The sequence below is a fragment of the Bos grunniens genome, chromosome 12, assembly GCF_055505025.1.
Source record: "Bos grunniens cultivar Pamir isolate PY7600 chromosome 12, Bosgru_T2T1.0, whole genome shotgun sequence".
In the NCBI taxonomy this organism is placed as follows: domain Eukaryota; kingdom Metazoa; phylum Chordata; class Mammalia; order Artiodactyla; family Bovidae; genus Bos; species Bos grunniens.
In genome coordinates, this window is record NC_141176.1 from 36835140 (window position 1) to 36860067 (window position 24928).

At 36.2% G+C, this 24928-nt stretch overlaps 1 protein-coding gene across 24 annotated transcripts in view; it reads right to left on the reverse strand.

The window, feature by feature from the left end:
- The window catches only part of RNF17 (ring finger protein 17), a 118583-nt gene that overhangs the window by 80474 nt on the left and 13181 nt on the right, over window positions 1-24928 (reverse strand). For 14 of the 24 annotated variants that reach the window (XM_086329862.1, XM_086329854.1, XM_086329874.1 and 11 more), the window contains exons 4-12: window positions 23412-23523; window positions 22089-22169; window positions 20670-20770; window positions 11532-11703; window positions 10242-10318; window positions 9115-9189; window positions 5301-5611; window positions 4097-4186; window positions 2398-2556 (exon numbers count right to left, since the gene is read on the reverse strand). In XM_086329862.1, the coding sequence (XP_086185988.1) occupies window positions 2398-2556; window positions 4097-4186; window positions 5301-5611; window positions 9115-9189; window positions 10242-10318; window positions 11532-11703; window positions 20670-20770; window positions 22089-22169; window positions 23412-23523 (1178 nt within the window). The remainder of the gene's footprint in view (window positions 1-2397; window positions 2557-4096; window positions 4187-5300; window positions 5612-9114; window positions 9190-10241; window positions 10319-11531; window positions 11704-20669; window positions 20771-22088; window positions 22170-23411; window positions 23524-24928) is intronic. The other 10 variants (XM_086329865.1, XM_086329868.1, XM_086329859.1 and 7 more) reach the window with 1 other exon arrangement.

A 24928-nucleotide genomic window follows, 5' to 3' on the forward strand; every position in this document is an offset into this window, starting at 1 on the left:
TCATTTACCCTATAGAGAGAGGCTGCAAAATCCCCTCTCCATTTGCTAATAAGAACAGGATAGCTCAAGGGCACACAGGGTAACCTTTCAAGTTCTACCAAAACTTGTACTTGGCCTTGAGACTTTCACCAACCTTCCTCTTATGTTGATACATTATATAACCAATATTCTTAAACTATATTCTATTAAACTATTCTTTGTTGAAATGGATGAGATAAAAGCCTATTGAAGCCTTTTGCTGTTCTTTATAATGAAAAGCTCAGACAGAAAAAGGGAACAAGAGGATACTCAGCTAAAGCACTGTATTACATTTCTTCCCTTAACACTAATTTCTCAAAAGATAATGAGTATATAAACTATGTATATCTACCTTGAAATAATTATCCGTGACAACTTAAAGAATGATATTTTGACTTTCTTAGAATATTTTCTGAAACTAAACTGAGCTCTTTTATATATATATTAAATTTAGAGAATTATTTGCAGTCATTAAAAATTTAACTATATATAAGTTTACCACTATACTTCCCTCCTTAGACATTCAAATTTAAAAACTGTTAACTTTAAAAATTATTATTCATTTTATCAGAAGTATATGATGATTCTAATCTTCTGATATTCTGATAAGCTACAAAGATCAGCTGAGAGTTAGCAACACGTTTAAAGAACTACCAATATAAAGTTGGGGCTTCTCTGATGGCTCAATGGTAAAGAATCCACCTGCCAATCCAAGAGATGCAGGTTCGATCCCTCGGTCAGGAAGATCCCCTAAGAGAAGAAAATGGCAACTAACTGCAGTATTCTTGCCTGGACAGAGGAGCCTTGAGGCTATAGTCCATCAGGCCTCAAAGAGTCAGACACGACTTAGCGACTAAACAACAACAGCAACAAATATAAAGCTGAATAGATAATATAGTACTTTTTGATATCAGTTATATACAGGCATTGAATGATATTAATAGAATGAGAAAATGCTCTACTAATAAATCAAATCACAGCTTCATTAGAATATAATCATATTTAGTCAACATTAAAGAAGATATTTGTAATGAAAGCCTGTACTGTATGTACTTAGTCACTCAGTCATGTCTGACTCTTTGTGACTCCATGGACTGCAGCCCGCCAGGCTCCTCTGCCCATGGGGATTCTCTAGGCAAGAATACTGGATTAGGCTGCCATGCCCTCCTCCAGGGGATCTTCCCAACCCAGGGATCAAACCCAGGTCTCCCGCATTGCAGGCGGATTCTTTACCATCTGAGCCACCAGGGAAGCCCATGAATACTGGAGTGGTTAGCCTATCCCTTCTCCAAGAGATCTTCCCGACCCAGGAATCAAACCAGGGTCTCGTGCATTGCAGGCAGATTCTTTACCAGCTGAGCTACCAATGAAAGCCTAATTTATGGCAAATTATACACAGAATTAAGATGCATTGATTAAATTTACCAGCTACCTTCTGTATGGCACTAGGAAATAAGATGCACTGCCCTGCATCTATCTCATTCAGATGTTCAATGACATCTTCAACATCCACATGAAGATAGCAAGGGATGATATGCATACTACAAGAAACACTTAGAGAAATACTTTTCTCTAGAGACAAGGGGACAAATTATTTAACCCATTATGGACTTTATAATTTAAAAAATCTCACCATACTCCATAATGGAGTTTTTGTGTATATTTCACTCAACAGTCAATTTTATGTCCATCAACAGATGAATGGATAAAGATGTGGTACATATATACAATGGAACACTACTCAGCCATAAAAAGATCAAAATGATGCTATTTGCAGCAACATGGTCAGATTAGATTATCATGCTAAAGTGAAGTCAGACAAAGATAAATACCTCATGATATATATAACTTATATGTGGAATCTAAAATATGATATAAATGAACTCTAGTGAAACAGAAACAGATTCACAGACCTAGAAAACAGATTTGTGACTACCAAGGAAGAGGGGGGCTGGGAGAGGGATGAAGTAGGAATTTGAGGTTAGCAGATACAAACTATCACGTACAGAATGGATAAACAAAAAGGTCCTAGCGGGAACACAGGCAATTATATTCAATATGTGGTGATAAACCATAATGGAAAAGAATATGAAAAAAAGACAGCAAGTTCCAAATTACTATGACTCCAATTAAACTTGGCAAATGATATGTATTAAAAACATTTGAATTATGTATACTGTATACCATAATAGTATTACTACTATGATATCTCTGAGCAAAAAAATTAATATTTAGCTCATTTACCTAAATAAAATTTACCTTATGTTAAATAATTCCAAAAGCTTTATGCTTGCTCAAATCTGTATTATAAAAAGTCTACATGAGTTGCCAAGTATTTAACTAAGCTTTATATTTTAACTTGAAATAATATTTCATTACCTAGCTCCAAAACATCTGAAGGATCAAGGTGTAAATTCTTATTGCAAAACTGATTCACCTTCCTTTCCAACACTGTTGCATCTTTTATTTGTGAATACTTCCGAATGTAGAAGTGGCAAGGATGTATTACATGGCTTACAAAAACCAGCTCTGGAGAACCTGGATGAGAATTTTCAAACCACATTAATAAACCAAAAGTTAGGAAAGAATTCACAAAAATTGAATGCAGTATCTTCTAAAAGAATGTGTCCCGTAGCACTGCAAACTCTAGAATACTTAAGCCTCATAAAAGAGTAACCCAAATCCCAAATAGTAACCCAACGGACAAATAAATTCCACTTTCACAATGATTTCTTTAGCAACCTGAACTGTAAACATTTGCAAAATATGTTAAATAAGTGGAATTGAAGTTCACGTAGGTACCTAAGTTAGTTAGGTACCAGATAGAGTACATGCTATAACCTACGGCATTACATCAAAACTTCAGAATTTATTCATAAACATAATTAGAGCTTCAGAACCCCAATGACAATGATGTTTCTAGTATTGCTACAAAAATCCTGTATAAACTACACTAAACTGAAGGAACCAATAATTAGCTCATGGCTGCTTTGACTCCTAGATCTTATCAGGCCAGAGAAGTATGAAAAAATGTCTTGGAAAACCAACATAGTGAGCAGCATTTAGAGGGAGATGTGTATGTTTTGGTGGAAGTAAGGGTGGGGTAGAATAAAAAAGACAGAAACTTTTTTCATACAGTAGTAATTAAGCCAAGTGTTTTTACCGATATGAAAAGATCTCCAGAGTATAATGTTGAGGAAGGAATTAGGGGACTTTCCTGACAGTCCAGTGGTTAAGACTCCATGCTTCCATTGCCAGGGGCACAGGTTTTATCCCTTGTCAGGGAACTAAGATCCCACGTGTTGCATGGCATGGCCAAAAACAGAAAAAGAAAAATAGAAAGAAAAAAGAGAAAGGAAGGGAAAGAACACAGCAGTGTGTATGGCAAGCTATGTTTTATGTACAAAAACAAAAGCTAAGAGTCAGAAACATAATATATGTGTATTTGTTCAAATATGCATAAAGAAGCTCTAGAAAGGAGGAATAGACTAAATGGAATGGGAGGAGATTAGGGGAAAAGGGTCACAGGGTATTTAATATATTTAATTTTTAAACAATGCAGATGTTCTAATAAATCTAGTAAAAGTGACTAGGAGGAACTGAAGTATAGATACAAGATAAAAAACTGAACAAATAGGTCATTTTACCTATCCAATACAGATCATGAAGAATAACACCCATACTGAGGATGAGGTAAAGCAATAAGTATGTGTTACTGGGGAGACAGCTGAGGGAAGTGTTATAAATTTCAGAAATGTTTTTGCCAATAACAGCCAGGATTTTTAACATTAAAAAAGAAGTTTTGGGAATTTCTTTGGCAGTCCAGTGGTTAGGAATTAAGAGTTCCCACTGCCATAGGCCTGGGTTCAACTCCTGGTGGAGAAGCTAAGATATCACAAGCCAGCACAGCAAAAAAAAAAAAAAAAGAAAAGTTTTAGTTATTAATAAAATTCATTTTACTGTTTCACTCTCTGTAAGTTACTTATATAACTTTATACTTTATATAAATTTATATATAACAGAATACTTTTTATATACATCAAACTCTGCTACATCAAGTTCAGAGTTGTTAAAGTACCTGTTTTTGATCCAAAAGAAACAGATGACTTTTTCTGAAGAGGCTTTGTTGGGTATCTAGGTGTTTTAGCAAAATAATCTGTGAAGCATGCTTCATCAAAATAGGAAATAAAGGCAACTGTGTTAGTTTTATTATGTTGATAACGGCATACTTAACACACTGCTTGAGAAGCTGTACTTGAATTTGGCAAAATACTGGATTGGTTGAGACCCTTATGTATCAGCAAGCAAAGTCCTGTTAGTTTTCTTAACTTACTGAGATAACCAATGATAATAATAATATAGCGGAAAAAAACAGCTTGTCTCTTTTTTGGTATCATTTTGGGAAGTCAACCAATGGAACAGAGTGGGAGTGGGGGCAGGGGGGAGGGAGGAGAAAACCAAAGCTGATTCTTGAAAGTGGCCCTAAAGACAACTGACAGTGTAACTACACCCAGCAGTATCTCACTGGCGTTGATGGTGAGAATACCAACACTAGAAATCTAATCAAACAATCATGATACATTTAAACGTTACCAAATAGATGCTTCTATATGTTACCTGGGTCTCCCGCTTCACCATTGGAGCCACCAGCAAAGCCCAATATTCATGATAGTTCATTTTCATAAAGGATTACATCTCAGGACAAAAATTTAGGATATTCTGTTCTTAAATTTAAGGACAATGTCATCAGACTGCTTCTACTAACACCATTTACTTATAGTATTTTCATCTTTTATAGAGGTTTGTATGTGGAACGCTGATTCCCTGGTGGCTCAGACGGTAAAGCGTCTGCCCACAATGCGGGAGACCTGGGTTTGATCCCTGAGTTGGGAAGATCCCCTGGAGAAGGAAATGGCAACCCACTCCAGTACTCTTGCCTAGAAAATTCCATGGATGGAGGAGCCTGGTGGGCTACAGTCCATGGGGTCACAAAGAGTCGGACACAACTAAGCAGCTTCACGACTTCATGATGTGGAATGCTAAAAAGTCAAATACACTCACTAAACCAAATATTAGAGTTTAGCTGTATTATTGCACTAAAATTAAAAATTATCCTAACTTTGGAAAATGTGAAAGGAGTGGCATGGGATCAACAGCTTTACTCATAATGAGATGTAAGATAATAGACATATGTTTGTTAAGGTCAGGGACAAACAGGTATTAATTTTGTTTCCAATTCCAGACATGATTTATTGTTTCCCTGTTTTTGTATTTTTACTCACTTTCCAGGTTTTCTTCTTCTTCAATAATTTCTTCAATGATCACATCAGGGCTAGATCCCACCTGAGGTAGAGCAGCAATGGTTTTAGGGAGTGTTGCTGCAACAACCTCTTTCTGTGGCTGGAAGTCAGCTGCCAAATGCATGTCATTGTTTTCCCATTGTGAAGAAGTCAGTGGGGCTTCATTAGTTAGGACAGAAATGTCAGCCTTTTTCTTTTCTAGTGATAGGTATGTACCACCATAAGAAAATTCCTTTTTACAACTGTATTTCTTTTGACCATTCTTTTCCATTTCACTTTCTTGAGGATCACATCTGTTTAAAAATAGAGAGGCTACATTAAATCATAATTTTTTAGATCTACTTTAAAACCACATGACAGTACTGCAACACATACATATAAAGAGTTCAAGTTGTACAGGTGTCCCATGAGTATTTTTAAAAACAGCAACACTGAAATAATTTACATACTATAAAATCCGATAATTTCTACTAAATTTAGAGTTGTGTAACCATCATTATAACTTCATTTTACAACATTCCCATTATCCCAAAAGAAACTCCTGCCCATTCCCAAGAAGTCCACAAGCTTTAAAAGGTCAACAACAGAAAATCAATGAGAAGTTGAAGAAAGAACTTGCCACAGTCAAGTCACAACTATCTGATCCTAAAAGAACAGTGGATATGGTTTTCAATTTTAATTGTTCAAACTTTGATTTGGCTTTGGTGTTTGATTTTAAATTATGCTAAGATTATTTCTCTCAATTCACTAGCTTAAAAATAAAGTGTAGGAAGCACTGAGAGGTACAATCCTGAGACAATTTCTAGAAACCTACATAGAGGGTTAAAACAATGATTAGTCTGAATCCTTTGGGTATGATTATTCAACAGCCACTAACCTGCAGCTGATTATTCACTTCACTCCATATTTTTCTATCTTCAGAAATCCACACAGATAAAAGCTATCAAATCTATAAGTATAGAAATTCTATCAAAGAAATGAGATTGAGTCTCAGAAGCCTTTATTCTAGTTAACCCATGAAAGTTTTAGTTTCTTCACAGATCACCATATAAGAAGCCAAATGAAATCAGAAATAAGAACCTACAAAGCCAACTGAATTCAGCAGACCTATTTTATCTGTCTCTTAATACATGTTGACTAAAGGTCCAAACACCTCCTAAGTATACATATACGTACACAACTTTGTAATCTAAAACATTTCTTTGTATCTTATCTGACCTTACATTTAACATTGTCAATCAACTCCTGCCTCACAAACCTCTCCTCCTTTGACTTTTAGAGTATCAGTCTCTCCTGCTCCCTCTTCGTTTCCTATGGTTTGCAAGTTACTCTTTCCCTGTCTTGAAATTTAATATTTTTCTAGGGCGCAGTCCTTGACCCACTTCAATATCTGTTTTCACTATGCAAACCCATTCTTTAATTACCACCTGTCATCAGTAGAGGCAGGCTACAGTGATATTCCCTAAAATCTAGGGAGAAATTTAAAAGACTTCTGAGTAAAACTTAAAACCATGGCAAGATCAGTATAGACGCTTAAAGAAAATACCTTTTGGTATCAAAAATATTTGACAGTAACCATATTCAAGTTATGAAAACATCTAGAAGAATGTACTGACTGGAAAGGATGATCATCCATGAAAATGCAGAAAGTCAAGTCACAGAGGTATACAGGGGCCAGGGCTCCATGTGTGGGCAAGATGACTCGAGCCAAAGGCCTGGTACTTGAGGCCTCTGGCAAGGTCTTCCCTGTGGGGTCAAGGAACACAGCAGGCTGACTAGTACCAACACTCTTCACAGCTATTTGATATATCTTATTCCCTTTATTCCAAAAACACCACGAAGCTTCTGATGATTTGGCTTTCTGTGTCTGTTTGGATATTAGAAAAGAATGCCAACATAAGTATTCTATTAATAGTTCCTGTGATAATACTATCTGCCCCTTAAGTTAATAAACTGGCATTCAGATCATGTGTCAGTTTTGTGAACTTGGTTTACATGAGTTTACCTGGTTTAGAGTAGATCTGCTCATGTCTGTTTCTGAGCTTGTAATGCTGTGGGCCAGGCCCTCATTAGTTCCCCAAAGTAATGAATGTGATGCTTCTTGAGGGATGATTTCCTGAGGAGCCATACCACCTTCAAATGAATAAACTTATTTTCTTTTGGGGGTTTCTAAACCATTTATATTCTGACTACTCCTAAACCAAGAATCAAATCCTGTAACTTCCCTCCACAGGTTTCTCCCCAGATACCTAGTAAAAAACAGGAACTCAGCATATCCCACTATCTTCCCCTCCCAACTTTTCTTTGTATATTTCCAATCTTGGTAAGTAACACCACAATTCATCACCTCAGTCACCAAAGATACACCTATAAATCATTGGAATGCTTCCCTTTTCCTCATTCCTCACACTGAAACGATTACTAAGTTTCACCACTTTTCCTTATTTAGCATTTGTCATTACCTATTCCTTTCCAGTGCTACTACCTACATTTGATTTCTCATCATTTGCTAGGCCATATATATATATATATATATATATATATATATATAATATATAATATTATATGCTAGGTCATATAATAACCTAAGCCATCCTTCAGCCTCTAGCCTCATATTCTTCCAAAAAATTCTCTATGGTCACTAGAGTTATCTTTTACAAATGTAACCTAAGTACTTTTACATTCATTCTGAAAATATTTTAATGGCTATTACTTACACCTGTGCTATCCAACATAATCTTCTGCGATAATGAAAATATGCCGCATGATATTTGATATGATAGTCACTAACCAAATATAGCTACTGAGCACCTGAAATGTGTCTAGTGCAACCAAAGAACTAAAATCTTCATTTTATTTAGTTTTAATTTATGTTTAAATTTAAATAACCACACATGGTTAGCAGCTACCATACTGGGTAGCACAGGTCTAGGAAATAAAGTTCAAACACCACCAGAGCATACAAAGTTTTTAGGATTCAGCCTCTTTGTATCCTCTGTCAAACAAAATTCTACAGGCAGGTTCCTGAACACAGTATACTATCTCACTGCCCATAAATTTTTTTCTGCTAAGATGCTGCCTCCCTACTGTTCTCCCTTTCAACTGGTACTCATTTTTCATGAATGGGGGAAAATAAAAATCTGCTCTTTCCAAGTCCCCTGGTACCCTGCAAAGAACTGATCATTCCCTTCTTTTGCATCTCCATTAGACTGCACATTTTACTATCAAAGCAATTATGCGCTTTACTGTTTACATATGTCATTCTTTATTTACTGTAACTTCTCTGCATAAATCTTAATACTTAGGGTGTTATGTCTCAGTGGTAAAGAATCTGCCTGCCAATGGAGAAGATGCAGGAGATGCAGGTTCAGTTCCTGGGTCCAGAAGATCCCCTGGAGAAAGGAATGGCTACCTACTCCAGTATTCTTGCCTGGGAAATTCCATGGACAGAGGAGCCTGACAGGGCTACAGTCCATAGGGTTGTAGAGAGTCAGACATGACTGAGTAAACACTTTCACTTTTCAACACTTAGAGGCTAGCACATCAGTGTTCAACGCTGGCTGAGTAAATAAATCTCAAAGATGACACATACATCATTGGATACTAATCCTTTCTAGGTCTTTTAATTCTTAAATATTTTATGTAGCATTAATTTACAGAAACCATTTTGCCCTTACATTACTTTTCAGCTTTTGAATCAACATTATACTAAAGATCAATTTTTTTGTTTGATCTAATATTTCTGTCCCTTAGGCCATATCAGACACTAATGGCATGTTGCCATTCTTATACTTACCTTGTTGAATCCTCAAATTCAATCTTTCCCATTCTGTTGAACATACAGATGATCTCACTGCAATCCATATTCAACCTAAAATTAAATACTTAGCATAAAAAGTGTTCTAATGGAAGTTTATTACTTTCTCTAATAAAAATTAGCTAACATTAAAAACTCTGAAGTAGATGGGGAAACAGTGGAAACAGTGGCTGACTTTATTTTTTTGGGCTCCAAAAGCACTGCAGATGGTGACTGCAGCCATGTAATTAAAAGACGCTTACTTTTTGCAAGGAAAGTTATGGCCAACCTAGATAGCATATTCAAAAGCAGAGACATTACTTTGCCAACAAAGGTCCATCTAGTCAAGGCTATGGTTTTTCCAGTGGTCATGTATGGATATGAAAGTTGGACTGTGAAGAAAGCTGAGCACCGAAGATTTGATGCTTTTGAACTGTGGTGTTGGAGTAAACTCTTGAGAGTCCTTTGGACTGCAAGGAGATCCAACCAGTCCATCCTAAAGGAGATCAGTCCTGGGTGTTCATTGGAAGGACTGATGCTGAAGCTGAAACTCCAATACTTTGGCCACCTCATGAAAAGAGTTGACTCATTGGAAAAGACCTCGATGCTGGGAGGGATTGGGGGCAGGAGGAGAAGGGGACGACAGAGGATGAGATGGCTGGATGGCATCACCGACTTGATGGACATGAGTTTGAGTGAACTCCAAGAGTTGGTGATGGACAGGGAGGCCTTGTGTGCTGTGATTCATGGGGTTGCAAAGAGTCGGACACAACTGAGTGACTGAACTGAACTGAAAAACTCTAAAAGAGCATTTAAACAACTTTTTAATTCATAAATCACACTTAATTTGGTTGCTAATCTGGGAAATATTTTTGACCCAAATTTTCAATTTATAATTGCTTGTTATTTTAATAAATATAGGTTCTAATACATATTTATGGAGAGGTAAATGGCAACCCACTCCAGTGTTCTTGCCTGGAGAATCCCAGGGACAGGGGAGCCTAGTGGGCTGCCCTCTGTGGGGTCACGACTGAAGCGACTTAGCAGCAGCAGCAATACATATTTATACTTAATTATCAGACTCTTTTGAATTATAGATTTCTTTTATATGAATTACAATTACTTACTTGGGAGAGTTCCTTAGTTTTAGAGAGCTGACTTGTGACAAGTCACTCTCAAATGTTAACTTCAAAGTCCGGATGATCTAGAATCAAAAGAGAAGTATTGCTCATATGTGTGTTTTGTTTTGTTACAAATACTGTTGAAACAGAGTAAGATTTCAGAGGGAAAACTATACTCTTTAGGTATTTCATTAATGTGCTCAGGGTCTGATCTTAGGCAAGCAAAGGGAGGGATGCAAATTTCCCCAAAGAAATTAAAAATCTTTTGGAGATGTGTATTAAGATATAACAACAAAAGATAACAACTAATTAATACATGGGATACAGCTACACGATCAGGGGAAATTCTGATGACACTCGTTGTGCGCCTGCGCTGCTGTCCTTGAACGTTTTTCTCTTTTTCTGCCCCCATCTTCCTAACGTGGCTAACTAGGGTGAAGACCAAATTTTACTTTTTTTCACCTCCTAATGTTTCATGTGTAATACACAGGAATAGACTACTACTGTTCTTGTCACTACAGCTAGATGGAGGCCTGGTCAAGTAAGACAGTGCAAAAACTTTAAAAGTTCAAGACTTTGGAAGCAGGTAAACCAAGAGCTTCTATTTTACACCTCAGTTCAGTCCAAACATCTGATTATCTATGGGGAATGAGGTCCTGAAGATTCCAAGACAATAGAGTAGGATCTATACCTCAAGGGAACAAGACAGAAATTAGCAAAGAGGACTGATGGTAACCCTTTCCCAGCAAACAATCTAGCAAGAAACATGTTTCTATTCCTGCCCAACTTGAGGCACAAGAAACATGTTTCTATTTCTGCCCAACTCCAGGCACATGATTAGATGACAGGACAGGGTTGAAGCACCTTGTATCCTGACTCACAGAGTCGGGGGTTGGGAGAAAAACCTAAACAGCATTTTGATAAATTTTTAAGAGTTGATAGTCATACCTGTCTATAAAAATAGAGTCCTATTTATTTTGCTACTCTTATTTGTTGTTTTTTATTCAAGTGTCCTAGAAACAACTTTCAACTTAATATCATCCTACTTGTTCTCAGATGTGTGTCATAAAGACTTTACTGTACCATTTCCCTAAGTGGTAAATAATAATAAAAGGTCAAACAAAGTTATTAATGTTTATCTTAGAATTTAAATGCCTAAGAATTCTAAATTCATGCCAATAAAGTTAGGATAATCTGAAAAGCAAATTCTTGCAGTTAAGTCTTAGATATCATATTCCAAAGCAGGTAAAGTAAGCTACCACAGGAATAATTCACATTATGAACTATTAAAATTACCTGATTTAGGTCACAATATATCCTTAGAGAAGGTGCAGATTTTAATTCTCTTGCTATCTTCATAGCTGCATCCAAATCACTTTTTTTTGCTTCAATGTAGCTTTTAGTCACTATTATTTTTGATAAATAATTGTCTGTATTTCTTACTAATTCTTCACACAGGCTCTTCTTCCTTCATTTAAATTAGGTTATTTTTCAATATTTCATATACAATTTTATGAAAGCAAATTTATCATAACTCAAAAGTACTGAAAAGGTAATTTCAGTTTCATGAGCTTAAATTTTAATATGGTTAATGAGACATTCAACTGAACTAAAATCTATTATAGTTGAAAGCTATGTATATGTAACCAGAGAAAAAGTAACTTTTGTAGAAGAATATAGTTATGTTCCAGATACAGGTGTCACAGAACTACAGCGGTAAGACAAACCCTAGACCAATCTACCACTTTTAAAAGTAAGTGAATCCTGGCTATCTTGCAGTCACTTGTGCCATTACAAAGACATATCCGTATTCATTTCTCACGAGGATCTATCTGCACATTTTAAAATTTCATAGGCAGATACATATTACATGAATTTGAAATAAGACTTTAAAATAGACTTCACCAAACCAAAACTCAGATATCAATTAACTATAATCTTCAAAGCTATCAGTTATGAAACTGAAGAGTTATTCCTTCATTACTCAAAAATTCCACCTATAGTGGAATTACTTTATCATGGAAATTAAGATATTTTGTACCAAAAATTATTGCTCATTTTATTCATCTTGTAAATGAATAAAATGATTTCCTCAAATCAAATCTGGCCTCAAAAAAGTGGAGTTTGCCACACTGAAGAGTAATAAGAATGTGCCACAGGCTCTGCAAGGACTTCCCTGATAGCTCAGACGGTAAAGAATCTGCCTGCAATGCAGGAGACCCGGGTTCAATGCCTGGGTTGGGAAGATCCCCTGGAGAAGGGAATGGCAACCCACTCCAGTATTCTTGCCTGGAGAATTCCAAGGGCAGAGAAGCCTGGCGGGCTACAGTCCATGGGGTCAGAAAGAGTCGGACACAAGTGAATGACTAACATACACACATGCTCTGCAGGTGAAGAAGTATTCCAAAAAATTTTTAGTAATTACATATAAATTTATGAAAATCATTTATTTAGGAGATAAATGGTCATTTTGATAAGTTTCAGATGACTCTCCCCAAAATTCATGCCCACGAAGTGATGTTAGCAAAATGGCAGACTAGGAGACTTGAAGTCCTTGTTCTTCAATGGTGATGTCAAATGACAGCTAAGAATTGGTTACAATAACCTTCTAGAACTGGAGAACGGACAAAGGTATACAGCAACAACACAAATGTGCAGTGGAAAAAAATCCACATTCTTTATCAGCAGGACATTTCATTTCTTGTCCTTTCCCAGACCCTTCCTCCGTGTGGTGCAGTCCTGGTCTGGAGGCAGCAGCATACTTCCTGATTCCTTCCCTCCAAAGGGAGTATGCTGCTGCTGCTGCTGCTAAGTCGCTGCAGTCGTGTCCGACTCTGTGAGACCCCATAGATGGCAGCCCGCCAGGCTCTCCCGTCCCTGGGATTCTCCAGGCAAGAACACTGGAGTGGGTTGCCATTTCCTTCCCCAGTGCATGAAAGTGAAAAGTGAAAGTGAAGTCGCTCAGTCATGTCCGACTCTTCGGACCCCATGGACTGCAGCCTACCAGACTCCTCCGGCCATAGGAGTTTCCAGGCAAGAGTACTGGAGTGTGGTGCCATTGCCTTATTTGCAATGTCCTACTTTGTGGCGGGGATGCACGGGGAGTGAGGAGATGGAGGGGCGGAAGGGAAGGGGGGCTGCCTGAAGAACCCTTTCACTTAATTTGACACTCAGGCAGCAAGAGGAACCAAGACCACCCAAGAAGGTTGCAGAAAGATTCCTCAAGCATACAGGTAGCATACTCCAGGTTAGGCCACATGTTAGGTCAAAAACAACAAGTTTTAATACTTTTAAAAGACAATGTAAAAGTATCCTTTCTGAATACAAAGGAATGAAAACTAGAACTCAGTAACAGAAGGAAACTGGAAATTCCACAAATATGTGGAAATTAAAGAACATACTCCTAAACACAAATGGATCAAAGCAAAGTAACACAAGGAGAGTATTTTGAGACAAATGAAAATGAAAAATCAAAATATCAAAACTTATGGGATGCAATTAAATTGGATCTGAGAGAAAAATAAATATATAGCTGTAAGTACATGAAAAAAGGCATTGCAAAAAAAAAAAAAAAGGCATCACAAACCAACGACCTAATTTTACACCTTTGCTGTTGTTCAGTCGCTAAGTCATGTCTGACTCTTTACGATCCCATGCACTGCAACACACCAGGCTTCCCTGTCCTTCACTATCTCCCAGAGTTTGCTCAAATTCATTTTACTGGGTCAGTGATGCTATCTAACATCTCATCCTTTGCCACCCTCTTCTTATTCTGCCTTCAATCTTTATGTTTACACCTTAGGAACTAGAAAATAACAAACTAAACCCAAAGCTGCCAGAAGGAAGAAATAATAGGATTAGAGCAGAAATAAGTAAATAGCTAGGCAAAAATAGAGAAAAATCAATGAAACCAAAAGATGGTTCTTTGAGATTAAAATTCACCAATTTTAGATACACTGCCTAGAAAAACAAGAAAAGAATAAATTTACTAAAATAAAAAATAAAGTAGGCATTCAGCTCAGTTCAGTTGCTCAGTCATGTCCGACACTTTGTGACCCCATGAACCACAGCACGCCAGGTCTCCCTGTCCATCACCAATTCCCGAAGTCCACCCAAAACCATGTCCGTTGTGTCGGTGATGCCATCCAACCAGCTCATCCTCTGTCGTCCCCCTCTCCTGCCCTCAATCTTTCCCAGCATCAGGGTCTTTTAAAATGAGTCTGCTCTTTTCATCAGGTGGCCAAAATACTGGAGTTTCAGCTTCAACATCAGTCCTTCCAATGAACACCCAGGACTGATCTCCTTTAGGATGGACTGGTTGGATCTCCTTGCAGTCCAAGGGACTCTCAAGAGTTTACTCCAACACCACAGTTCAAAAGCATCAATTCTTCTGCACTCAGCTTTCTTTATAGTCCAACTCTCACATCCATACATGACTACTTGAAAAACCTTAACCTTGACTAGACGGACCTTTGTTGGCAAAGTAATGTCTCTGCTTCTGAATATGCTGTCTAGGTTGGTCATAACTTTCCTTGCAAGGAGTAAGCATCTTTTAATTTCATGGCTGCAATCACCATCTACAGTGATTTTGGAGCCCAGAAAAATAAAGTCAGCCACTGTTTCCACTGTTTCCCCATCTATTTGCCCTGATGTGATGGGACCGGATGTCATGATCTTAGTTTTCTGAATGCTGAGCTGTAAGCCAACTTTTTCACTCTCCTCTTTCACTTTCATCAAGAGGCTTTTTAGTTCTTCTTTGCTTTCTGCCATAAGGATGGTGTCATCTGCATATCTGAGGTTATTAATATTTCTCCCAGCAATCTGGATTCCAGCTTGTGCTTCCTCCAGCCCAGCGTTTCTCATGATGTACTCTGCATATAAGTTAAATAAGCAGGGTGACAATATACAGCCTTGACGTACTCCTTTTCCTATTTGGAACCAGTCTGTTGTTCCATGTCCAGTTCTAACTGTTGCTTCCTTACCTGCATACAGATTTCTCAGGAGGCCGGTCAGGTGGTCTGGTATTCCCATCTCTTGAACTATTTTCCACAGTTTGTGGTGATCCACACAGTCAAAGGCTTTGGCATAGTCAATGAAACAGAAATAGATGTTTTTCTGGAACTCTCTTGCTCTTTTGATGATCCAGCGGATGTTGGCAATTTGATCTCTGGTTCCTCTGCCCTTTCTAAAACCAGCTTGAACATCTGGAAGTTCATGGTTCACGTATTGCTGAAGCCTGGCTTGGAGAATTTTGAGCTTTACTTTGCTAGAATGTGAGATGAGTGCAATTGTGCAGTAGTTTCAGCATTGTTTGGCGTTGTCTTTCTTTGGGACTGGAATGAAAATTGACCTTTTCCAGTCCTGTGGACACTGCTGAGTTTTCCAAATTTGCTGACATACTGAGTGCAGCACTTTCACAGCATCATCTTTTAGGATTTGAAATAGCTCAAGTGGAATTCCATCACCTCCACTAGTTTTGTTCATAGGCATAGGATAATCAATTTTACAGAAACTAAAAAAATTTGAAGGCAATGCTATGAATAACTATGCCAAGAAATTGGATACCCTAGATGAAGTGGACAAATTCCTACAAACACACCACCTACCAACACTGAATCATGAAGAAATAGAAAATCTGAGCAGATCAATAAAAAGTAACAAGACTGAATTAGTAATCAAAAGCTTCCCCCACAGAAAAGCCCAGACCAGAGAACTTCACTGGTAAATTATACCAAAAATTCAAAGAAAAAATAAATAAATAAAATCAATTCCCCTCCAAAATATTGAAGAGCCACAGGAAACACTTTCCAACTTATTCTGAGACCAGCATCACCTTCATACCAAAGCCATAAGAAAACACTACCAGAAAACTATTGATCAGTGTCTCTTATGAGCATTAAGTCAAAATCCTCAACAAAATACTAGCAAATTCAATCAGCAGAACAGTGAAAGAATAATACATCATGCCAAGTGGGATTTATTCCTGAAATGAAGTATGAGTACCAATTAATGTTATATAGCATATTAACAGAAAGAAGAAAACCCCCCACAAGATCCTCTCAAATAATAGAGAAAAAGGATATGACAGTTTCAACCCCCTTTCAGGATAAAAATACTCCAACAAGGAATTGAGGAAAACTACACCAACTTATAAAACTTACATAAGAAAAACCCACAACTAACATTACACTAGATGATGAAAGACTGACAGCTTTTCTTCTAAGGTAGTAAGAAAAGGGTGTGAGAGTTTACCACTGCTATTTAATATACTATTTTAAGTTCTAGCCAGAATAATTAGTCAAAAAAAGACATAAAAGCCACCCAAATTGACAAAAAGTAAGAAAGTGATGTCTTTTTGCAGATGACATCATCTTATAGGTAAGAAAGAAAGAGAAGAAAGTGAAGTCACTCAGTTGTGTCCAACTCTTTGCGACCCCATGGACTACAGCCTACCAGGCTCCTCTGTCCATTAGATTTTCCAGGCAAGAATACTAGAGTGGGTTGCCATTTCCTTCTCCAGAAGATCTTCCCGACCCAGAGACTGAACCCGGGTCTTCCGCATTGTAGGCAGACACTTTACTGTCTAAGCCACCAGGGAAGTCTTATAGGTAAAGATGTCACAAGAATAGTAGTAGGGCTAATAAATAAATTCAGCAAAGATACAGGATACAAAATGAACACACAAAAAATCAGATACATTTCTACATACTGACAGTGAACAGTCCGAAAAGAAAATTGACAGAACAATTCATTTTACGAAAGAATAAAAATAAGACTGGACTCAGGGATAAATGTAACTGAGGCTGCAACAGACTTGTACATTTGCTGTATACTACATAACATTGCTGAAATTAATGAAGCCAAAATAAATGGAAAGATCTCTTATAATCATGAACTGGAAGACTTAATATTTGTTAAGATGTCAATACCCAAAGCAATTTACAATTTAAAGCCATCCATATCAAAATTCCAATGATGCTTCATGCAGAATAGAAAAACCCATCCTAAAAGTCACAGGAGATCTCAAGGGACCCCAAACTTCCAAAACAAACTTGAGAAAGAACAAAGTTGTAGAGCTTACACATCCTGATTTCAAAATTTGCTACAAAGCCACAGTAATTAAAACACTGTCCTACTGCCACAAGAACAGACAGATGGACCAATGGAAGAGAATAGAGAGCCCAGAAATAAATCTTCACAAACATGGTCACTGAGTTTTGACAGGAGTCTCAAGACCATTCAATGGAGAAAAGACCCATCTTTCCAACAAATGGTGCTGGGAAAACTGGATGTCCATATGGTAAAGAATGAAGCTGGACCCTTCCTTTACACTATATAAAAACATTGGCTTAAAATGCCTCAAAGATCTATATGTAAAAGCTAAAACTGTAAAACTCTTAGAAGAAAACACAGTTGGAGAAAGTTTCATGATTGAAGATTTGGCAACAATTTCTTGGATATGACACCAAAACACAGAGAAAAAGAGATAGAATTTTAGAAAATTCTAGAAAAATAGAAACAAAAGAGAAAATAGATAAATTGGACTTCACAAATTAAAAACATGTTTGGATCAAAGAATGCTATCAAGAGAGTGAAAAGGAGGGATTTGCCTGGTGGTCCAAGGCTAAGACTCCAAATGCAGGAGACCTGAGTTCAATCTCTGGTTGGGGAACTAGATCCCACATGCCACAACTAAGACCTGGCACAGCTAAATAATTTAGTTCAACAATAACAACAACCTATGGACTTGAAGAAAATATTTGCAAACTATGTGACCAACAAAGGCTTAATTTCTAAAGCATACAAACAGCTTATACAGCTCAAAAAATTAAAAAATGGGCAAAAGACCTAAACTGACATTTCTCCAAAGAAGACCATTACTCAGATGGTCAACAGGCACATGAAAAGATATCCAACATCACAAATTATTAGAAAAATGGAAATCAAAACTACAATGACGTATCCCACTTCCCACAAATAAGAATGGTCATCATCAAAAAGTCTACAAATAAATGCTAGACAGTGTGTGGAGAAAAGGGAGCCCTCCTATACTGTCAGTGGGAACGGAAACTTGGTGCATTCACTATGGAGAACAGTATGAAGGTTCTATAAAAAACTAAAAACAGTAACCATACAATCCAGCAATCCAATTTCCGGGCACATATCCAGAAAAGATGAAAACTCTAAAACTCAATACATGCACTTCAATGTTCAAAGTACTCAAAGTAGCAATATTTACATTAGCCAAGACAAGGAAATAACTTAAATGGATAAAAAAGATGTGATATATGCACATGATGGAATATGACTCAGCCATAAAAAAGTATGAATCAATGCCATTTGCAGCAACATGGATGGACCTAGAGAATATTATACTTAATAAAGTCAGACAAAGAAAGACAAGTGTCATACATCACTTTTATGTGGAATATAAATGAACTTACTTACAAGTCAGAAACAGACCCACAGACATTTAAGGGTAGAAGAGACAAATTAAGCATTTTGGATTAACATATACACACTAGTATATACAAAGTAGATAAAAAACAAGGACAGACTGTACAGCACAGGGAATTATATGCAATATCTTGTAATAACCTATAATGAAAAAGAATATGTATAACTGAATCACTCTGCTGTACACCTGAAACTAATACTGTACTTCAAATGTAATTCAAATTCAAACTAATACTGTATTTCAATAAAAAAATTTTAAACCACAAACAAAAGGCAAGCCACAGGAAGAGAAAATATATGAAAACAATACATCTCATAAAGGACTGATATCCATAATGTATAAAGAACTCCTACCCCATCAATAACAAAATAAACACTACAAAAATGGGCAAAGGACTGGAATACTATTTCTCCAGAGAAAATACATAAATGGTCAACTAATAAGCACATGAAAAGATGTGCTCCATAATACTAGCTATCATGGAAATGTAAATCAAATCCAAAATGAGATACCACTTCACATCCTCAAAATGGTTATTCTTTTCAAAAAAAAAATAAAATGTTGGTGAGGATGTGGAGAAACTGGAACCTTTGAGCACTGCTGGTGGAAAAGTAACATGTGCGGCCATCACAGAACACAATTTGGTAGTCCTTAAAAAGTTAAACATAAAATTATTGTATGCCACTAAACTATACATTTTTAAATTTCAATTTTATTGGACTACATTTGATTTTCAATGTTATATTAATATTAGTTAATAATACTAAACTAATATTAATATTAGTTTCAGGTATACAGCAAAGTGATTCAGTTATACATATAATCTTTTTTTAGATTCTTTTCTCATATAGATTATCACAGAATACTGAATACATTTCTCTGTACTATACAGTAGTTTCTTATTTATCTTATATATAATAGTGTATGTTCATCTCAAACTTCTGATTCATCCCTCCCCCCACCACTAAACTGTACACTCTTAAACAGTTACAAAGGTAAACTTTATGATGTACATTTACCACTATTAAAAACATTTAAAATGCATGCACATGACTTATCACCTTTAAACTCCACTTTGGCCACCTGATGCGAAGAACTGACTCATTGGAAAAGACCCTGATGCTGGGAAAGATTGAAGGCAGGAGGAGAACAGGACAACAGAGGATGAAATGGCTGGATGGTATCACTGACTCGATGGACATGAGCTTCAGCAAACTCCAAGAGTTGGTGATGGACAAGGGAAGGCTGGTGTGCTGCAGTCCCCGGGGTCACAAAGAGTTGGATATGACTTAGCAACTGAACTGAACTGACCTATCACCTAGATACTATAAAAACCAAATGTGAGATACCATAAATATCAAGGAATAAAGAATATCAACTGATTCATTCAGAGTGATGAACCTGTGTTCTGGGCATTCCAATTAGAAATTAAAAAAAGAAACAAGAGTCAAATAGACAAGCACCATTTCTAAATACCAATTTATCACAACTTCTATGAGTCTGTCTCTTAAAATGCAAAATGTGATTAAAGATTACTTGAGATCATATATATCAACATTTTTAAAAAGGATGGATATGTAACAGTATGGTATGTGTTTCAAAAAATCATTATTATTTGCTCTTGATGCAAATAAACACATAAAAAAATGATGGCATTATGTACATGAAAATGTATGTTTGCATTTTCCCAAGTATGCTGAATTCTACAATAGGATTCAGAAATAGACAGCATTTCTCTGTGCTAACTGCTTTAAGAAAGAAATTATTTAACAGCTTTGGGAACAGAAGGCAAATAGCCTAAATAAATAAATTTTCTTCATTTCGAAGCTGTAAACATCAGCCTGTAAGGGAACCACCCATTACCTTCTAAACTTGTTTAAAATCTACTAATTTTTTTCAATCTATGCAGAGAAATAAAATGACAAGTTGATATTAAAAGCTTCAGTTGCACTGAGTCTGTATTTTTAATTTATTACCTGGAATCAAGAGAAGTGAAAAGCTGATCAAACTGCTTCTCTAGAACCTCTTTAAGACAGACCGTCTCCTCTTTTGTTTGACTGTGCATGTGTTCAAGCATCTGGGAAAAAGATAATACAAAGACCTAATTTGGTATTTTTATTTTGTGGGAATTGTGCTATTCAACATAATTTTGAAAAGTAAAAGGTACTTTTTGGACTCTTCAAAATAACAACAGAAGACATCAGATGATAAAAATGGGAAAAATCACATGGTTAAACTTTAAATCTTTGTTCTTGTCAGCAAGATCACATCTTTGTTAGTACTTTGTACTGATAAAATTAGCAAAAAGGACTAGAAAACCCACTAAGTTTTCTGAACTTCTCATCACTTTTACTCAGTACAGGAAATGGATCATTTTGGATAGCTAAGTTTCTCTCTGGCAGGATTCCTTAAATTTATAAAAACTTAAAATATAACATTAGGGGCTTCACTGGTGGTCCAGTGGTTAAGATTCTGCACTCCCAATGTATGGGGGCATGGGTTCGATCCCTGGTCAGGGGACTAAGATCCTGCATGCCACACACTAAGGACAAAAAAAACCTATATATATATATATATATGCGCACACACATATTTTAATTAAAATGTTAGCTATTCCACAAATTTCCTTGTATTTTAAACAAAGACTCATCGCTTGAGATCTGTGACCTTTTCTTTAAATCTTTCCTTTTTGAAACGGTAATGTCTATCCTATGCCTGCTCAACAAATGCATTAATATTTTAGAAGTAGATAATTTACTAGTTTCACACATTCACAGCTGGAGAGGAATTTTGCCCCAGCACGAGTCATACCCTGAATCTCACCCATACCTGATTTAGGAGATACTTAGATGAGATTTTGGACTTAGATTTGATGCCAAAATTGGCTAAAAATTAGGGGGATATGAGATGTAGTAAATGTATTCTGCAAATACATATGTTGAACTCTTAAATTCTATGTTAGCTACAATCTTTTGAATGCCTTGGTGAATTTGCTGTTGGTAGGTGCAAGGAGCTTGTTCTTTGTCAATAAATGAGGGAAGTCTCTCTCTTGGGTTGATGGGCCAAGAAAGAAAAGAACCTAAAACTCTGTATAACAGTATACAGCCAAATAATGAGCAGTATCAGAATAGTGATCTGCAATGCTTCCAAGACAAAAAATTCAGCTCACAGCAAACAGAGCTTCAATTTCAGCAGGCTGACAACACAAATGGTATGAAGCTACTCCTAGGAGGGCATGAGTTTTCCATTCTTTTTTATGTTTCTCTCTCACTGGATTATCATATGTAAGCTCTATCTATCATGCTAAGCTCTACTACCTTCAGTGATATACATCAAAAGGGAACATGTCTTAATTTAGGATACAGCATACATTTAGGATCATACAGAAAGCTTACTTTTACAGCAATACTTAGTTGTTCAAAATTTTGGCCTGCTATCTTCAATGCTTCATCAATCTCTTCCACAGTTTTACTTTCCTAAGAAGGGAGAGAGGAATCACATACAAATACAAAATATAAAAACAGATGCTTAGATAGACTGTAACAGTTGCAAAAACATCAAGCTACCATTTTGTTTACAAAAGCAACCTAGATCCATTACAGCAATCTGAAAACATGCAACAATGAACATTTTAGAGTTCTGCTGATAGTATTCCAGACTTTTTTTTTTTTAGGTATCTTTCTGAAAAAATGGGATTATATCCTATAACCATTTTGCAACTCAAAACTACCTGAAAATAATGATCATGATCATAAATAATACATGTAAACAGTAACAGTTTTTAAGAAAATGAAGATTATAATCAGGCTATGTTAATATTTAAACACTGGGGACTTCCGTGCTGGTCCAGTGGTTGGGAGTCCATGCTACCAATGCAGGGGGTGAGGGTTTGGTCCCTGGTTGAGAACTAAGATTCCGTATGCCGGGTGGCATGGCCAGAAAAGAAAAAAAAAAAAAAAAACACTAAAATTAACGTACAGAAATTCCTTGATAAAAACAAAAGAAAATTCTTTTTTTTTTTTATTTTATTTTTAAACTTTACAATATTGTATTAGTTTTGCCAAATATCGAAATGAATCCGCCACAGGTATACCTGTGTTCCCCATCCTGAACCCTCCTCCCAAAAGAAAATTCTTATGGGAAAAAAAAAGATTTAAACACGGAAGACAGTGCTCTTTCCTCCCCCAGCCCACCAATAATCTCCTTAACAAAACGACAATATTCTACTCAATAGCACTTTGGAATTTGTTCTGTTTCTAACCTTCAATTAAAAGAATATATTATTTAAAGTTATCAAAAGCCATAACTGATAAAATTCAGTCTTCCAACAAGAATTACATCATCATCAGTAAGTGCCACTAGGTCTTTTAGCTGCCATTAAAAATAACTGGAAAATTATACTTAGAATTTGGAAACTTGTATCTTATACAAGTTTCATAAAATCTGAATTCAATCTAAATATCTAAATAAATAAAATCTCAATATCAAGAGCACTAACAGCTGATCAAAGGCAGAATATGTTGACTTGGAAAGAAAACAATTGTTGAGGCATAGTTTAGAATAAAATAAAGAGACTGAAGCAAGGAGTGAAAGTTTACCTTTAAACTTCCCAAAAGAATCTGAATTATAGGACCCTTGAGAGCACAGGAAAGTCAAGCTACTAGAGAAAAGTAAAAATGTTTGGCCTTATCTCACTTCATGAATTACATTTTTCATACCTGTATTACAGCTGATGGGTTCAAAACAGTCCTGGGTGTGGAGGCTGAATGTTCTAAACTAATAGTTTGTTGATGAGCAGTCTTTTCAAAGTCCTGAGAACAATTCCTCATCCTGGAAAATGTCAAGTACATTATTTTAAGTATCAACATTAACATAATGGTTTTAATCTTCTATTTTGATTTTTACCCTCTATTAAAAATAATTCTTATGATGACTTATAAGGACATTTACAATGAGTTCTCAATTATCTGTGAAAAGCAAAGAGAGGAAAATCATGACTAGACATGTTTTCATATAAAAGCTAACTTTAACCAAGAATTCAACTTCTTAACCAATGCCTGAAAATAATAGCTTATAGTATAAATTGTGCTTTAATTTCTTAATCCTTTCTCCTTCCCTGATTTTTTTTGGTAGAGATGTTGATAATCACTCAACTGTCTTAAGCTCAATTAAAGCAAGTAAGTATACAAACAAATGCCAGCTATTAAAAAATGTACTTACAGGCCTGGCTAATGAGGTACTAAATTTACTAGGTAATTTCAAATGAAAAGCAAGCTGCATTTCTTGTCCATAGATGACAGAGTTTTTGCCTATTTTTTATCTTTATATCCCTACGTTGGCTGGCAAGAATAAGTTAATCATAGCCTAAAACAGCTTATAGAAGAAACTATGATGATTAGTCTCGTAGGAAGAAATGATACACAAAGTAATTTTTAAACATTTGATTACTTAAAAAGTGGATATCCATGTTCTTGAAAACATGTGAATGCATTAGCCATAAAGAGTCCATCATTCAATTCCTGTTTCAAAATACTAAAGAAAAACCAGGAAGGCAATGCATCATGTATGAAGGAACACTTCTATTTTAAAGCATATCACTATTTAAACCAAACTCTACTGAAATTAGGAAATAAGAGTTTTTAACCTAAGTATACTTGACATGGAGAACTAATTTGAAAACTGGCAATTTGGAAAAAACTGGGATACCTAAAACAGATTCATCTACTTATGAAAGTAAAATTTCACTTTGCAACCATATTTGACACTACATGCCATCTAGACAAAACTACAATCAGATTTGGCTTTCATGTTTAAAAAACAAGAAACCTTCACAAAGAAATTCCAGATTTCTGTTTTGTCTTGAGAAGGATAACCTGGCACCACTGGGATATCTTAACACATAGCAGAAACTGGCTAGAGCTGAGCAAGGGCTCCCTCCTCTGAAGTGGGTGCATAATCCTTAGCACTCTTTAAAAAAAAGTCAGCCTCCCTCACCTGGTAAGTCAACTGCTAGATTCCTGAAGATGTCCCAATTGTTATGGCCACTGACTCTCATGCAGCCACAAAGATTCCTAAAGATTTATTCTAATCATTCCACTCAGAGGTTACGGAGGAAGTGATTGATGGAATACAAATAGAGGAGGTGGGAGCAGTACTGGCATTCAGTAAGCCTGAGTTCTACCTCTGGCTCTATCAATAAGCAGTAAGTAGACTTTAGCTAAGTCGTTTTATTTTC